Genomic DNA, 19676 nt, shown 5'->3' with positions numbered 1-19676 from the left:
ACCTCATGTGCCAGAGCCTCACGTGTCCCTCTAGTAAGCCAGACTCGGACCGCGGGGCATGACGGAGTCTCGTTCGTTAACGGAATTAAGCTTGCAATGTGTGCATCTGTTCTGTAGCTGGCATGGTTGAGGTTTCCCAGGTGGAGTCGAATTTAACCGTAGGCTCCACTCCTGGTGGTGCCCTTCTGGACATTCCTTTAAGGTTCAGCTTTGCAACCATACTGCCCACGTAAAACAAACACTTTGCCTTCATGAACGCTGTTTGGAGGGTCATGACTCGTGGGAATAACGCCGCCCAATCAGTTAACCTGCTGGAGAGATCCTTCTTTGCTCCCAAGCATGACATCACACTCCCTTGGAAGAAGGTAATGCCACTGTGGCGACCGTACTCCTGGGGGCGACACAAGTGCACTGATGCCCAGCCACTGCTCGATGAATCTGCTGGTACATTGAACCAGACCACTACATTCCCCTCGCACGCTACACGACCTGAATCTGACCCTGATGAAACTCAGGTTACCCTTCCCATATACAGTTCCATCTTACACGATGACAAAGAGGAAGCTGCAGATGAAAGTGCAGGTTCGGCCCACCCGCCATCAGACACACCACCGTACTATCATGGGCCCTGTGCCAGTGCCGTCGCCAACGAGTGGGCCCCCCCTGCTTGCCCAGGATCACAGCACTTGAAAAGTTGAAATACTGTGCAGTGAGATGGAAGATGGGGACGACGAGGAATCCAGAGAAGTACAGGGATTCCCTAGCGAGGAGACTTATTTGATTGTTTTCAATGTTGGGACAGCAATTTTTGGGGAGCACTATACTCTGGAGAATGATAGATGGGGCCCACCATACACTGGAACATTCCAAAGGTGGACATCAGACACTGGAGCAGCATTTACAGGGCCCATTATACACTAGAGCATTAGAAATGGGGCCCATTATGTTTGGAGCATTATTTGGGCCCATAAGACAGTGGAGCTTCATCCATGGGGACCAACATATACTGTAGCATTATGTGGAGCTCATCATATACTGTTTCAAACATTATATGGGACCAATGATTCTGTATGGAGAAATAGATGGGCCTCGTCATGAGATGTAAAAAGTGAGGTATTTTTCATTGTACTATACCGCTATTTCTCTGCCGTATCGGAGCATGATGAGTTGTGGTATGTGTTAAAGGGGCACTCTTTCGCCCAGGGCACATGAAAACCTGCAGCCAGCCCTCCCCCCCCACAACTTTAGCCAAATAACCCCCATTTTTCAGTGCGTAACTTGTATTATGAAGTTAATTAAGGTTGACAAGCTTAAGTAAGAAGAATTGATGCTTTTGGCATTCAAATGGGCACTGTAGGTGTGTTTCCTGTCCTCCTCTCACTGCCGACTTTTATTCCCCATTGACTTACATTGGGTTTCGTGTTTCGGGACGACCCCGACTTTTCCCTATAATCGGACGATCTTGCTCGACCCGACTTTTGGAAAAGTCGGGTTTCACGAAACGAAACGCGACCCTAAAAAACCAAAAGTCGCTCAACTCTACCTTTCATCAACAGAATGCCAAGAGTGTGCAAAGCAGTTGTTAGGGCTGGCGGAATGCACCAAATTATAAAATAATAGTAGGTGCGTTCGCAGCACGGGGTCCATCGTGCAGAGGTGGTACTCTGCTGCTAGGTAATGGTGGAAGAAGAGAGCGGCGTAAAAACAGTGACACGTGGGTTACATCACCCAATGTGAACAGGTGCGAACTCTGTTAATGCACAGAGCCGCACAACCGCTGAACGCAGATGCCAGAGCCTGTTTAGCTCACAGAGCCCGGCCAAAAGAGTGCACAGTGTACGGCCACAGAACTCTACCCCAAGGACACGGGGTTAGAGTCCTTCTAGGCCCACTGAGCGCACGGCATCGCTGCCGCGAGCGCCGCTAGAGATGCTGGCTATGAAGTGGAGCACGTGCACTGAGGCGTGCCGAGTCCCTGGTGAGGACTGATGCCTGACTCAACCTCTGTCCTACCTACACCTAAGCCTGGGCGCTAGCAGGCTAGGCTGCACAACACATGCATACCAAGGGTAGGGGTTTCTTAATGAGTCATTCACCAGAGACATTCATACGTGCATACATCACTCACTCCACATAGTCTGTAAATACAGTCTATCCTAGCGCATGGCCGAGCTGCCATGCAAACCTTTTATAGCCGCGAGCATTCGGGACCTTCCTGGCTTCTCGGATGGACCAATCTGAACACGAGCAGGACCTGAGCACGTGACCTTCGATCTCCAATGGGAGATCACTCCACGGGCATGCTCAGTGGCCTGACATGGGGACTTAGTCCCTGGAGAATCTCGCTGCTGAGCAGCATGTATTTCCATAGATGTGCCAGAGGTGGCAGCAGCAAGCCAACCCACAGAACTGGTCTTGGCAGAGCGCCTGGACTGATGAGTTTGCTGAGCAACCACCTCTGCGGCTGGAGAGGAATGGGAGACCGCTGGAAGTTAGGCTTGGGATTCTTGCTGTGCAGTGAAAGAAATCTTACACCTAACATGCCCCCTCCTTCTCTGAGCCTCACTCTGCACAAATTCCACAATGAGAAGAGGAGTGTGTATGTTCTCCACCGGCTCCCATGTTCAATCCTCTGGACCATGACCCTTCCCATTCACCAAGTAAAACTTTTTGCCCCGCATCATCTTGCATCCCACGATGGCATTGACCTCAAACTCATCTGACGACAGGTCTGATGTCCTGGCAGATGGCTCAGAAAACCGGGACATGTGTACCGGCTTAAGGAGACACGCATGAAATGTGTCCGAGATAGCAAAGTGTGGTGGAAGAGCCAGGCGGTAGACCACAGGGTTGATCTGCTCGAGGACCTTGAAAGGGCCAATATAGCGCGGTGCAAACTTAATGGATTCCATCCGCAGCCTGATGTTTTGAGCGGAGAGCCACACTAAGTCGCCAGGAGCGAAGGTCAGAGCCGGACGCCGGCTAGTGTCAGCGGAGGACCTCATTCTCTCCTTGGAGTCCCAGATAGAATCCTGCGTGCGATCCCAAATGTCACGTGCTTCCACCGCCCAGTCTGCCTCCCTAGAGTCGGTGGATGACACGAGCATGGGCACGGGGACGCGCGGATGCTGGCCGTAATTTAAGAGGAATGGGGTCTGACCGATGGAGTCGGCCACAGCGTTGTTCAAGGCGAACTCCGCCCACGGCAGCAAGGGTGCCCAATCATCCTGCCTGGCCGAGACAAAATGTCACAGATATATCACCAGAGTCTGGTTGGCTCTCTCAACCAACCCGTTCGTCTCGGGATGATAGGCCGAGGAGAGATTTAGCTCTATGCTGAGCAGAGACCAGAGCTCTCTCCAGAATCGAGATGCAAACTGAGGACCCCGGTCGCTGACAATCTTATCCGGCATGCCGTGCAGGCAGAAAACATGTTTAATAAACAACTCTGCCAGGCCCCGTGCCGAAGGTATCCGAGAGAGTGGTACCAGATGCACCATCTTGGAGAAATGATCGGTGACCACCCAAATGACGGTGCTGCCACTGGACTTGGGCAGACCCACCACAAAGTCCATACCGACAATCTCCCAGGGCCTGTCAGCAACCGCAGAGGGTATAGTAACCCTGCGGGCAGCTTCCGAGAGGGCCAATTCTGGGCGCAAGATACGCATGCCCGTATATAGTCCCTGAAGTCACGGGCGATATGCGGCCACCAGTACGTCCTCGCCAGAAGCTCAGAGGTCTGTTTGGTCCCAAAATGTCCACCCAGCCTGGATGAATGAGCCCAAGAGAGGACCTCCGGTCGCAGATGGGCAGGGACAAAAGTCTTGCCCGGAGGTACAGACTTGAGGGCGACCGGAGCCACAGTCCTCAGGCTCTCAGACGGGACTATCAGCTGAGGCTCCTCCTCCGATGACACCACGGAGCGGGAGAGAGCATCGGCCCGGACATTCTTCTCCCCGGAGAGAAAATGCATGGTGAAGTGGAAATGGGAGAAGAACAAGGACCATCTGGCCTGGCGAGAATTCAGCCGTTAGGCTGTTTGTGAATAGACTAAATTCTTGTGGTCGGTGAACACCTGGAAAGGGTGGCGAGCCCCTTCCAGGAGGTGTCTCCACTCTGAAAAGGCCAACTTCATTGCTAGCAACTCCCTGTACTCGATGGAATAATTCCTCTCCGCCGGTGTGAAGGTCTTGGAGAAGAAGAAGCATGGGTGCTTCTGACCTTGCGAGTCCTTCTGGAACAGGACCGCTCCAGCATCGACGGAAGAGGCATCCACTTCCAGAATGAAGGGTTTATCCACATTGGGGCGATGTAGAATGGGAGCGCTAGCGAAATGGGATTTAATAGAGAAGGCGTTGGAGACATGGTTCTGACCACAACCTGGGGTTTGCACCCTTCTTGGTGAGGGCTACCAAGGGCGCTACCAAAGTTGAGAAGTGGGGAATGAATTGGCGATAGTAATTTATGAACCCCATAAAGCGCTGCACCGCTTTGAGAGAATGGGATTCCTGCCAATCCATGACCGCCTTTAGCTTGGCAGGATCCATGGCCAAACCCTGAGCTGAGATGATATAGCCCAAGAAAGGCAAGGACTCCTGCTCAAACACACACTTCTTTAACGTGGCATAGAGGGAGTTTGCCCACAGGAGGTCGAAAACTTTGCAAACATCTCTTCGGTGGGAGTCAATATCTGGAGAGTAGATGAGAATATCATCCAGATAGACTACTACCGAGGTGGTAAGCATATGCCAGAAGATATTGTTCACAAAGTCTTGGAAGATGGCTGAAGAATTACAGAGCCCGAAGGGCATCACCAGATATTCATAGTGCCCGTCTCTGGTGTTAAATGCCGTCTTCCATTCGTCCATATCACGGATGCGAATCAGGTTATAAGCCCCCCGCAGATCAAGGTTGGTAAACACTCTCGCTTCCCGTAGCCTATCAAACAGCTCCGATATCAGGGGTAGAGAATACATATTCTTAACGGTGATGGCATTAAGACCCCTTTAATCGATGCAAGGACGTAGTTCCCCACTCTTCTTCTGAACGAAGAAGTATCCCGCCCCCGCTGGTGACACTGACTTCCTAATGAATCCTCTTGCCAGATTCTCCCTGATGTATTGAGACATGGCCTCTGTCTTTGTGAGAGATAAGGGATAGACTCGATCCCGAGGAGGCTCAGCACCAGGCAAGAGATCAATAGGACAGTCATAGGGGCGATGCGGTGGAAGTGTCTCCACTGCCTTTTTGGAGAACACGTCCGCATACTGTCGATAGTGTTTGGGAAGCGAGGAAGATCTGCAGGGACCTCGGTGGAGGCAACCTGGACGCATTCCCTCAGACATCTACCTTCACATGGCTTACTCCAACCAAGAATTCTCCCCGAGGACCACTCTATATGGGGAGAGTGATACCGCAACCAGGGGACTCCTAGAAGGACCAGGTCGATACCCTCGGACATGGCGAGCAGGGATATCGTCTCCTGATGAGATGGAGACACCGAGAGTAACAGTGGAGCGGTTTGGTGGGTAATTTGTGAGGGCAGAGTCGCGCCATTCATTACTCTGACGGTGACTGGCTTGGACATCATAAGCAGAGGTATGGCGTGCCGTTGAGCAAAGGCAGATGACATAAAATTGCCCTCTGCTCCGGAATCCACGCAAACCTCCACCGCCAGAGTGGAAGAACCAAACCCAAGTGTCCCCTTAAAGGACAACTTGGAGGATAACGCTGCGGATTCTAGTGAGCCGCCTCCTATGGCCACTAAGGGCAAGCATCTTCCCAGCCACTGTGGGCACTGGTTGGCAAAGTGACCGGACTGCCGGCAACCATGACAGATCACAGGGGCTCGAGCGGGCCGGGGCCTGGATCCCTCGCAGGAAGCCCCCTGACGCTCGAACGCCCGATCGGGAGATTTCAGAGGTTTAGCAAAACTGGGTGCCAACCTAAACCTCTGCCTACACTGGGTCCGCTCCAACCTTCGCTCAGCAAAGCGAAGGTCTATACGGGTGGAGACGGTGATAAGCGTCCTTCACATGGCCAGCCCAACCTCTCCAGAATGCCGGAATGAGGACCTTATCTGGCCACTCTAACTCCGAGGCCAGCGTCTGGAACTGGATGGCAAAGTGGCTGACCATGGACCAACCCTGTGACAATGCCAGCAGCCGGAGCGTGGTGTCATGTGTGACTCATGGTCCCAGGAAGACATGCTTCAGAGTGTCCAGGAACCGAGAGGCACTGTGCACCACATGATCACCACGCTCCCACAGCGGTGTGGCCCACTCCAAAGTCCTGCCTGACTAGAGGGAAATAATAAATCCCACTTTGGCCCGCTCGGAGGGGAATCGTGCTGCCAGCAGCTCCAGCTGTATCGAGCACTGGCTCATGAAACCCCTACAAGAGACACTATCACCCGAGAACTTCTCAGGCAGTGGGAGGTGGGACAAAGTCGGGGCAGGAATGGCAATGGTCACATGGGAGACAGCCTCTGTGGCTGCCTGAACAATGACCGCAGTAACATCCGCAGCTAAGGCTGGATGCTCGAGAGCCCCCAACCTGCCCTGCAGCTGCCAGATGTACTGCAGCAGTCCCTGTTTGTCTGCCATTACTAGCCAGACCCCGGTGCTAGGATAATATTAGGGCTGGCGGAACGCACCAAATTATAAAATAATAGTAGGTGCATTCGCAGCTCGGGGTCCACCGTGCAGAGGTGGTATACTGCTGCTAGGTAATGGTGGAAGAATAGAGCGGCGTAAAAACAGTCACACGTGGGTTACGTCACCCAATGTGAATAGGTGCGAACTCTGTTAATGCACAGAGTCGCACAACCGCTGAACGTAGATGCCGAAGCCTGTTTAGCTCACAGAGCACGGCCAAAAGAGCGCACAGTGTACGGCCACAGAACTCTACCCCAAGGACACAGGGTTAGAGTCCTTCTAGGCCCACTGAGCTCGTGGCGTCGCTGCCGCGAGCGCCTCTAGAGATGCTGGCTATGAAGTGGAGCACGTGCACTGAGGCATGCCGAGTCCCTGGTGAGGACTGATTCCTGACTCAACCTCTGTCCTACCTACACCTAAGCCTGGGCGCTAGCAGGCTAGGCTGCACAACACATGTGTACCAAGGGTAGGGGTTTCTTAATTAGTCATTCACCAGAGACATTCATACGTGCATACATCACTCACTCCACATAGTCTGTAAATACAGTCTATCCTAGCGCATGGCCGAGCGGCCATGCAAACCTTTTATAGCCGTGAGCTTCCAGGACCTTCCTGGCTTCTCGGATGGACCAAACCGAACACGAGCAGGACCTGAGCATGTAACCTTCGATCTCCAATGGGAGATCACTCCATGGGCATGCTCAGTGGCCTGACATGGGGACTTAGTCCCTGGAGAATCTCACTGCTGAGCCGCATGTATTGCCATAGATGTGCCAGACGTGGAAGCAGCAAGCAAACCCACGGAGCTGGACTGGGCAGAGCAGAGTGCCTGGGCCGATGAGTTTGCTGAGCAACCTCCTCTGTGGCTGGAGAAGAATGAGAGACCGCTGGAAGTAAGGCTCAGGATTCTTGCTGTGCAGTGACAGAAATCTGACGCCTAACAGCAGTAATCAAAGCAAAAGGTGGCTACTTTGAATAACCTAGAATATAAGACACATTTTCAGTTGTTTCACACTTTTTTGCTAATTATATAATTCCACATGTGTTAATTCATAGTTTTGATGCCTTCAGAGTGAATCTACAATTTTCATAGTCATGAAAATAAAGAAAACTCTTTGAATGAGAAGTTGTGTCCAAACTTTGTCTGTACTGTATATATATATATATATATATATATATATATATACATACACAGCGGGTGAAATAAGTATTGAACATGTCACCAATTTTCTAAGCAATTGCATTTATAAAGGTGCTATCGACACGAAATTCTCACCAGATGTTGGTAACAACCCATCAAATGATCACAGGTAAACAAATCAAACCATAGATGTCTATAAAACAATTTATGTGCAAAATTAAGACAGGGAAAAAGTATAGAACACACTAAAAAAGCCGTTCTTGGTGACAGCTTTCAAATGCCTCCTATTTGGAGAATCTAGTCACAGGCATTGCTCGGGTGTGATTTTGGCCCATTTTCTCACACAAACACTCTTCACATCCTGAATTTCCCATGAACTCTGACCTTTGTTTCCTTTAATACAAAGAATGTCTCTGTACATTTGTCCTTTTATCCTCCTTTAAAATATAATGAAGTTTTCCAGTGCCGTATGCTGAAAAACATCCCCACATCATAATGTTCCAACCTCCAAACTTCACTATTGCTATGGTGTTTTTTTGGGTGATATGTAGTGCCTTTTGACCCCCAAACATGATGCGAATTACAATATCCAAAGTGTTCATTTTTTGTCTCATCTGACCAGACTATACAGCTCTGGCAAAAATTAAGAGACCACTGTGTAACAGTTTTATAAAAATCAGCTTCTTTACATGTTTGACAGCCATTCCATTCCAGTGCCAGTTGAATTCCAACCAGAGTACACCTCATTCTACGTAATGTGCTTCTGATTAGGAGATCACCTGAACCAAATCTTATTTAACGAAGGAAAGTATAAAAAAAACCCTGCTGTGGTGTTCACAATCCTCTTGCAATAGGACAATCTGGATGTCAAAACAAGTGCTAATAATATCCCAAAAATAATATGAATGAAAAAATAACTTAACCATGCCAAAGGAGATGAAAAGTCTTGAGTGAGGAAAAGAAGTGCTCAATTCTGGCTTTACTAGCAGAGATCCCTCCATTCTTAAAATTTCTAATATGGCAGTCCATTACAACAAGGTCAAGCAGCAGACATTGGGGGCAACAAAGCTACAGACCGGCAGAGGGCAAAAACGACTCTCCACTGACCGGGATGACCATCATCTTATTCGAATATCACTCAGCAACTGCAGGATTACATCAAGTGACCTACAAAAGGAATGGATGGCAAATGGCAGCTGGGGTGAAGTGCACGGCAAGAACAGTTTATAACAGGCCCCTACAGGCAGGGCTCAAGTCATGTAAAGCTACAAAAAAGCCTTTCATTGATGAGATGGAAAGGAGAGCCAGTTTGCCAAAGACCATAAGGATTGGACCACAGAGGACTGGAGTAAGGTAATCTTCTCTGATGAGTCTAATTTTCAGCTTTGCCCAACACCTGGTTATCTAATGGTTAGACGGAGACCTGGAAAGGCGTACAAGCCACAGTGTCTTGCACCCACTGGGAAATTTGGTGGAGGATCAGTGATGATCTGGGGATGCTTCAGCAAGGCTGGAATTGGGTAGGTTAATCTTTGTGAAGGACGAATGAATCAAGCCGCATACAAGGTTATCCTGGAAAAACAGCTGATTCCTTCTGCTCAGGCAATGTTCCCCAACTCTGAGGACTGTGTTTTTCCAGCAGGACAATGCGCCATGCCACACAGCAAGGTCAATCAATGTGTGGTTGAAGGACCACCACATCAAATAACTATCATGGCCAGCCCAATCTCCAGACCTGATCCCTATTGAAAACCTCTGGAATGTAATCAAGAGGAATATGGATAGTCACAAGCCATCAAACAAAGAACTGCTTAAATTTTTGCACCAGGAACGGCATAAGTTCACCCAAAAGCAGTGTGAAAGACTGGTGGAAAGCAGCCAAGACGCATGAAAGCTGGGATTAACAATCATGGTTATGCCACAAAATATTGATTTCTGAACTCTTCCTGAGTTAAAACATTAGTATTGTTGTTTCTAAATGATTATGGACTTGTTTTCTTAGCATTATTTGAGGTCTGCATTTTTTTGTTATTTTGACCATTTCTCATTTTCAGAAAATAAATACAAAATTTATTGTTTGAAAATTCGGAGACATGTTGTCAGTAGTTTATAGAATAAAAGAGCAATTTACATTTTACTGAAAAAATATACCTATAAAGAGAAAAATCAAATTGAACATTTTGCAGTGGTCTCTTAATTTTTGCCAGAGCTGTATATATTTTTATAAATATTTTTTTATTTTTTTTTGTCTTCATAGGGGACCTGAATCTGATTATTTAACCTATATGCTGCACAACTATAATATTGCATTAAATAGTAGAAAATCATGGTCTCCTATGAAGTCTAGCCATTGGTATTGATCTTCCCAGAAGAACCGTCATGGCAAATACAATAATATTCAGCAGTCCCCTGGTTGCTATGGTAACCTATGGGCACCCCATGATCAGATTGTAGGGCAGGACAATGGGTGGTTAGCTGCAGTGGGCAGAGCTTAGACTTACTGGGCAGATGCTAACTGTATAACACAGCCAATATCTTCTGAGGCTGATGCAAGCTTAGCTCCTGAGCTGGCATCATACACAAGGACACAACATAGGATGAACCAATTTGTCACATGTCAATAAGGACGGGTCCAATGCCCAAGACTAGAGTTGAGCGATACCGTCCGATACTTCAAAATATCGGATCGGAATGGATCGGCCGATCTTTAAAAAAAGTATCGGTATCACCGATGCCGATACCGGAAGTCCCATTCAAGTCTATGAGACTTCCGGTATTTGAATTGGAAAAACCCTTTCCTGCCCTTGTACAGCCTCTCGGGGGTCTGTACGGGCCTTCCGGGGGTCTCTGCCGGCCTGCCGGGGGGCTGTGCTGGCCTGCCGGTGGGCTGTGCAGGCTCCGGGGGGCTGTGCTGGCCTGCCGGGGGGTTTGTGCAGGCTCCGGTAGTCTGTGCAGGCATCGTCCGATGGGACTATAAGTCCCATCGGGCGATGCCTGCTACCATGACAGTGATTGACACATTAGCCAATGATGGGACAGTAGTAGTCCCATCATCCGGCTAATGTGTTAAATGTAAAAAAAAAAAAAAAAATACTACATACATACATACTACATGCATGCTACATACATACTACATGCTACATACATAGTACATATATACTACATGCATACTACATACATACTACATACATACTACATATATACTACATGCATGCTACATACATACTACATGCATGCTACATACATACTACATGCTACATATATACTACATGCATGCTACATACATGCTACATACATACTACATACATACTACATATATACTACATGCATGCTACATACATACTACATACATACTACATATATACTACATGCATGCTACATACATACTACATGCTACATACATACTACATACATACTACATATATGCATCATACATACTACATATATGCATCATACATACTACATGCTACATACATACTACATACATACTACATACAGTATATACTACATGCACGCTACATACATACTACATGCTACATACATACTACATACATACTACATACATGCTACATGCATGCTACATACATACTACATGCTACATACATAGTACATATATACTACATGCATACTACATACATACTACATACATACTACATATATACTACATGCATGCTACATACATACTACATGCATGCTACATACATACTACATGCTACATATATACTACATGCATGCTACATACATGCTACATACATACTACATACATACTACATATATACTACATGCATGCTACATACATACTACATACATACTACATATATACTACATGCATGCTACATACATACTACATGCTACATACATACTACATACATACTACATATATGCATCATACATACTACATATATGCATCATACATACTACATGCTACATACATACTACATACATACTACATACAGTATATACTACATGCACGCTACATACATACTACATGCTACATACATACTACATACATACTACATACATGCTACATGCATGCTACATACATACTACATGCTACATACATACTACATACATACTACATACATGCTACATGCATGCTACATACATACTGCATGCATGCTACATACATACTACATGCTACATACATACTACATACATACATGCTACATACATACTACATATATACTACATGCATGCTACATACATACTACATACATGCTACATGCATGCTACATACATACTACATGCTACATACATACTACATACATACTACATACATGCTACATGCATGCTACATACATACTGCATGCATGCTACATACATACTACATGCTACATACATACTACATACATACATGCTACATACATACTACATATATACTACATGCATGCTACATACATACTACATACATACTACATGCACGCTACATACATACTACATGCTACATATATACTACATACATACTACATACATACTACATATATACTACATGCATGCTACATACATACTACATACATACTACATGCATGCTACATACATACTACATGCTACATATATACTACATACATGCATGCTACATACTACATACATACTACATATATACTACATGCATGCCACATACTACATACATACTACATACATACTACATATATACTACATGCATGCTACATGCATACTACATACATGCTACATACATACTACATGCTACATATATACTACATACATACTACATACATACTACATATATACTACATGCATGCTACATACATACTACATGCATGCTACATACATACTACATGCTACATATATACTACATACATACTACATGCATGCTACATACTACATGCTACATACATACTACATACATACTACACATATACTACATGCATGCTACATACATACTACATGCTACATACATACTACATACATACTACATACATGCTACATGCATGCTACATACATACTGCATGCATGCTACATACATACTACATGCTACATACATACTACATACATACATGCTACATACATACTACATATATACTACATGCATGCTACATACATACTACATACATACTACATGCACGCTACATACATACTACATGCTACATATATACTACATACATACTACATACATACTACATATATACTACATGCATGCTACATACATACTACATACATACTACATGCATGCTACATACATACTACATGCTACATATATACTACATACATGCATGCTACATACTACATACATACTACATATATACTACATGCATGCCACATACTACATACATACTACATACATACTACATATATACTACATGCATGCTACATACATACTACATACATGCTACATACATACTACATGCTACATATATACTACATACATACTACATACATACTACATATATACTACATGCATGCTACATACATACTACATGCATGCTACATACATACTACATGCTACATATATACTACATACATACTACATGCATGCTACATACTACATGCTACATACATACTACATACATACTACACATATACTACATGCATGCTACATACATACTACATGCTACATACATACTACATACATACTACATGCATGCTACATACATACTACATGCTACATACATACTACATACATGCTACATACATACTACATGCATGCTACATACAATACATTCATACAATACATACATAGACATACAGTACATATAACATAGAGTAACATACTTACCAATACTTGTCACATTGTTCCCCGAAGCCATTGTCTTTTACAGAATAAATATTAACATAACAAACCACAAAAATACTCACCCATGATCCGAAGCAGTCCACGAGTGTGTCCCACGACGATCTTGGGTAGAGAACTGCAGCATCAGCTGATGCTGCCACTCTCTATGGGCTGCAGGAATCCAGTGACGGAAGGTAGGTATCCTTCCGCACTGTATTCCTCCGCCACTTAAAAAAATTTCCCACACAGCTTTTACCATAATGTGAGACTAGGGACTTTTTTTTTTATGCTACATACATACTACATATATACTACATGCATGCTACATATGTAGTATATATGTGGTATGTATGTAGCATGTAGTATGTATGTAGCATGCATGTAGTATATATGTAGTATGTATGTAGCATGCATGTAGTATATATGTAGTATGTATGTAGTATGTATGTAGCATGTAGTATGTATGTGGCATGCATGTAGCATGTAGTATGTAGCATGCATGTAGTATGTATGTAGCATGCATGTAGTATGTATGTAGTATGTATGTAGCATGTAGTATGTATGTAGCATGCATGTAGCATGTAGTATGTATGTAGCATGCATGTAGTATATATGTAGTATGTATGTAGCATGTAGTATGTATGTAGCATGCATGTAGTATGTATGTAGTATGCATGTAGCATGTAGTATGTATGTAGCATGCATGTAGTATGTATGTAGTATGTATGTAGCATTTTTTTTTTTTTAACATTTAACACATTAGCCGGATGATGGGACTACTACTGTCCCATCATTGGCTAATGTGTCAATCACTGTCATGGTAGCAGGCATCGCCCGATGGGACTTGTAGTCCCATCGGACGATGCCTGCACAGACCCCCGGACATCAGCACAGCCCCCCGGCAGGCCGGTACAGACCCCCACAGGGTGCACAGCCCCCCGGCAGGCCGGCACAGCCCCCCGGCAGGCCGGTACAGACCACCACAGGGTGCACAGACCACCGGCAGGCCGGCACAGCCCCCCGGCAGGCCGGTACAGACCCCCACAGGGTGCACAGACCACCGGCAGGCCGGCACAGCCCCCCGGCAGGCCGGTACAGACCCCGGGCAGTCCACACAGCCCCCCGGCAGGCCGGCACAGCCCCCCGGCAGGCCGGCAGAGACCCCCGGAAGGCCCGAAATGATGGTGCATCATGATGCGCACACACCGTGCATCATGATGACGTCATTTCGGCTGTCAATCAACTTTGAACTTCTGATTCCGATGCCCGATATTGAAAAAATATCGGATGTCGGTATCGGAATTCCGATACAGCAAGTATCGGCCGATACCCGATACTTGCGGTATCGGAATGCTCAACTCTACCCAAGACCCCTACGATCAGCTGTTATTAACTCTGTTGTTCCCTCAATGTACATATTGAATGACATTCTGCTGCACAGTTCCATTTAATGTGTATTATGAGTTGCCACGAACTGCACATTAGCCTCAACAGCCTCAGGTCTCTGGAATATCAGCGATTATATATATATATATAAGAGTCTTCATGTCCATTCAACCCTCTTTTCTCAATTGTATAGGAGTTATGAAAGAAGCTGAGCCACTGACTCTTTTGGAGTCTATATAATACTTATTTTTGGACAGATTTACTAAACAATATTGATGAGCGAGCATGCTTGGATAAGGTGCTATCTGAGTATGATCGAGTGCTAACACAGTGTCTTTGGTGTGCTCGAAAAATATGTTGAGTTCCTGCGACACTGCATATGTGGAGGGCTGTTCTACAGCCTGTTTGTTAGGTTATGCCTGCATGTGTTGCGGCTGTCGAATAGCCTCAAAGCATGCAGGCGCAGGGACTTGAACATATTATTTGAGCACGCCGCTCATAGGCATGTTAGGATATCACCTTATCTGAGCACATTCGCTCATCACTACTAAACAACCAACAGTGAACATCTGCCTTCCTGAGAGGTGGCAATCCTAAAGGTGGGTAATATATACACAACCCATGATACCAGTGTCAGAAACTGTAATGAAACTAATACCTGCCAAGGAATAACATCATATTTATCTGCACAACTTGACATTAAAAATGGACCATTCCCTTTATGACATCTCCTAAGGTCCTCCAAAGCTTTGGCCACCACATGAACTGAGGTGTAGACATTATATGAAGGTCTCAATCTGGACACATCATTGTAGATGTTCTGAATGTTTAGTAAGTTTTCGGTTCCCCTGCATTGTTTTACTGTATAATCAGACATTGATTTTGACGCTGTAATGTCTGTACCATAGATATATGTACAGTTAAACATTTGCTCCCAAAATATCTTTGTCCATTCTCCACCAAAAGATACAGAGGGGTGAACGTTGTTGAGAAATTCCTTCAATCCAGGAATAGTTCCACTAGAAAATGCAAATCCAATGGTGCCATAAAGAAGTTTGGAAAATTTCACAGTCGAAAAGATATTAGTTGTAGACCATGCATCGCTGGCAATGAAGATCTTCTTTGAAACATTTTGTTTCAACCACTCATTCAAAATAGGCATCAAGTCAACGTCATTGCAGAAAACCACCACAACTTTGGCTGTTGACTTTTTAATAACTTTCACAACATGTGGGGCATTACGATCTGGCTGACTCATTAGAATGTTCTCGATGTACTCCACACAAGCCCCTGCCTTCAGTAATTCTTGCTTAATCAGCTGAATTCCTTGTTGACCATAATCATTGTCTGCAGCTAAAAGTCCCACCCAAGACCACCCATAATATAATACAAGACGAGCAAGGCCGTGGGACTGGAAGGTATCACTTGGGACAACCCTGAAGAAGGAAGGGAACTTTGTCCGATCGCTCAGAAGAGGACTGGTGGAAAACTGGCTGATCTGTTTATAAAAGTAAAGACAGCTTAGGAATATTATGCACAAATATGGCAATTTTACTAAAACATTCATTCATTTAATTTCTGACCAATGTGCTTCAAAAATTTGAAGACAATATTTATGTAATACATGTAGCACAGTCCAGGTTTCTGTATGACTCTTAGCTGGTCAAACTCTTGTGACCTCCTATCCAATACACTTACGGATTCTTCTTTCCTGCTTCACTGGTGAATACGGGGATCTGTGCATTTCATGATGAGCCATTAATTTACATAAGTGGAAGATAATAATATAATTAATCGACTAAAGCCACTACATTATAAATATTTAAGCAGCTGGAACTGCCTCTATATACTAAACATTTTACGAAGCTCACAGCCATTTTTACTTCATTTTAAAGATGACCTGTCAGTAAATCTCGTTTCTGCTCTTTTTTGCCGCTTCTCCTCTAAGTATACAGTTTTTGGGATTCTTTTTTATACGGTTCCTTGAGATATGAACTTAAAATAGGAGTAAAAATGGTATACTTTTCATCTGGTGTTGACCCATATTAACTTGTAAAGCCACGTGTGGGTCAACTCAAGTAACACAGAGAGCATAGTACAGAAGGAACAGTAGCCAGGTCAGAATACAAAAGATCAAACCAATAAAAGTGTGCCACAAAGGTACAAAATACATCAACTGTCAATGGAGTGGTCTATAGGAAGGACATTGTAAGCAAAACCTGTGCTATATTTGTCCTCTGATTGGTTCCAATTATTGGTGGATCAGAAGGACCTTCATATATGTCATAACATTCCGAATTGTGTGGCACTTATGCTTCCAAGAAGGTGAGAACCTTCCCTCTTCCAAAAGAGTTGACATCAATGTGTCGTGTACGTGGACCTTTGGAAAACAGAGTCAAATTGAATCACTGTCTCTCCCACCCTAGATTAACAAGGAAACAGTATGATAAAACAGATGTGTTTCCAAGTCCAGAGTGCCCTAATACTAAATGACACTGCTTTTAGCTGCACAACAATGAACTGAAAGTTTCTGTTCCCCAATTAAAAAAAAGGCAAGCCCAGACGCCTGCCCCAAAGGGGCTACAGGGAGGGCACACATGACTAAGGAGGGATGCTAGGCCTGAGGGTTAGTGAAGGGTTAAGGTGTAGTGCTTTTGTGTTTGTGGGGAAGGTGTGGGTTGGAGCTATGGGGCTTATGGTGCAATGTGAGTTGGCAGGGAGTGGTCAGTTGTGGGATGGATATATAGGGCAGAACTGTGGGGGGATGGTCATTCCTTACCTTGCAGACGTCCGGAATCGTCAGCCCCTCACATCTGGGACTTCAGCTTGAATTTTTGGATCCAGAAGATGGAATACCTCGTGGCACAGATGAAGAGGATGATGGAGCAGCGCGGCCAGCAGTGGATGAAGGAACAGCTGCAGCGATGGTCCGGTGATGGCGACGTCGGAGAAGATGGGACCCCTCTGCCTCCAAACCGGCAGCGACGATCACGGCCTCCTGAGCACCTCAGCCTGGAGTTAAGTTTGCAGTGGAGGATGAGCCCCATTAGCAGACCTGTTGCAGAAGACATCGCGGGGCCGGAGCCAGAAGTCGAGAAGCAGGCAGCAAGACAGCGTGGCGGTGAGTGACGTGGCCGGCCTCCCCTCCATTTCGGATCGCGGCACACAGTGGTGACGCACACGTCGCGGCCACGTTACCCGGCGTGGTCACCTGACCCGGCGCGGTCATCGGCATCGGTGGACGGCGGTGACGTGACGCGGCAAGGAGCCCGTGGCGAGGTGGTGTGTGAGGTCACCGGCCTCATTTCCTTTCTCGCGGCGCTGGGGGAAGCGGGCGGTGGCACGGTCATGTGGCCACCCTTCAGCTGCCAAGGGCCACAGGTCATGTGGTCCGGCATCGCGTTCCCCCGGCGTTGGGTGCCAGATTCAGGAGGTGTTGCCTGCGGCTGGAGCGCCAACCTCCCCCCCGTTTGAGGCTCTGAGCCGGTGACTTTTTGCCATGCGTTCCCAGACGGACAGACGGTCTGGGCGCTGGCGCTGCGGCCCAGGAGGGCTGCAGTCGGCGTAGATCCATGGAGAAGATCGCATTTGCGGTGCTCGACGCGGAGTACACGTGACGGCTGTTCCGTGGGTTTCCGCGGAGTCAGCCTAGTAAGTAAGGCTCACTTAAACCTTTATTAATGTCTAGATTATATTGGTTGGGAAGGGTGTTGCTACGTATGGTTTCGCACTAGGGTAGTAGTTGGTTTGTCACGGGGTTTCGGAACGATGCACGACTGGTCCATGTAGCCAGCGTTCGAATCTGTGAGGGAATGGTTGCTTTTGGTCCAGGAGGCCGTTTTGTGCACTTCATGAGTGTTGGGTGGTTTTTATTTTCATGCTAGTTTGTTTTCATGATAGTGGGTATATCTATAGTAAGTAAGGCTCACTAAGGCACACTTAAACCTTTATTATGTCTAGATTATATTCGTTGGGAAGGGTGTTGCTGCGTATGGTTTCGCACTAGGGTGGTAGTTGGTTTGTCACGGGGTTCGGAACTATGCACGGCAGGTCCATGTGGCCAGCGTTTGAATCTGCGAGGGAATGGTTGCTTTGTGGTCCAGGAGGCCGTTTTGTGCACTTCATGAGTGTTGGGTGGTTTTTATTTTCATGCTAGTTTGTTTTCATGATAGTGGGTATATCTATAGTAAGTAAGGCTCACTAAGGCACACTTAAACCTTTATTAATATCTAGATTATATTGGTTGGGAAGGGTGTTGTTACGTATGGTTTCGGGTGCACTAGGGTGGTAGTGTGTTTGTCTGGGGGTTTGGAAAGATGCGCGGCTGGTCCATGTGGCCAGCGTTCGAATCTGTGAGGGAATGGTTGCTTTGTGGTCCAGGAGGCCGTTTTGTGCACTTCATGAGTGTTGGGTGGTTTTTATTTTCATGCTAGTTTGTTTTCATGATACTGGGTATATCTATAGTAAGTAAGGCTCACTAAGGCACACTTAAACCTTTATTAATATCTAGATTATATTGGTTGGGAAGGGTGTTGTTACGTATGGTTTCGGGTGCACTAGGGTGGTAGTGTGTTTGTCTGGGGGTTCGGAAAGATGCGCGGCTGGTCCATGTGGACAGCGTTCGAATCTGTGAGGGAATGGTTGCTTTGTGGTCCAGGAGGCTGTTTTGTGCACTTCATGAGTGTTGGGAGGTATTTTTTTAATTTCATGCTAGTTTGCTTTTATGATAGTGGGTATATCTATAGGTGACGACATCATT

General features: G+C 45.9%; 1 protein-coding gene across 1 annotated transcript in view; it reads right to left on the bottom strand.

The window, feature by feature from the left end:
• The window catches only part of LOC141049877 (extracellular calcium-sensing receptor-like), an 89187-nt gene that overhangs the window by 49069 nt on the left and 20442 nt on the right, over window positions 1-19676 (bottom strand). The window contains exon 3 of the mRNA XM_073546717.1: window positions 15576-16415. Coding sequence (XP_073402818.1) covers window positions 15576-16415 — 840 coding nt within the window. The remainder of the gene's footprint in view (window positions 1-15575; window positions 16416-19676) is intronic.

The sequence above is a fragment of the Dendrobates tinctorius genome, unplaced genomic scaffold, assembly GCF_039654945.1.
Source record: "Dendrobates tinctorius isolate UK_male_01 unplaced genomic scaffold, ASM3965494v1 ptg000151l, whole genome shotgun sequence".
Taxonomy (NCBI): Eukaryota; Metazoa; Chordata; class Amphibia; order Anura; family Dendrobatidae; genus Dendrobates; species Dendrobates tinctorius.
Note: the sequence above shows the minus strand (reverse complement) of the source record. Positions and strands in the feature narration are given on the sequence as shown.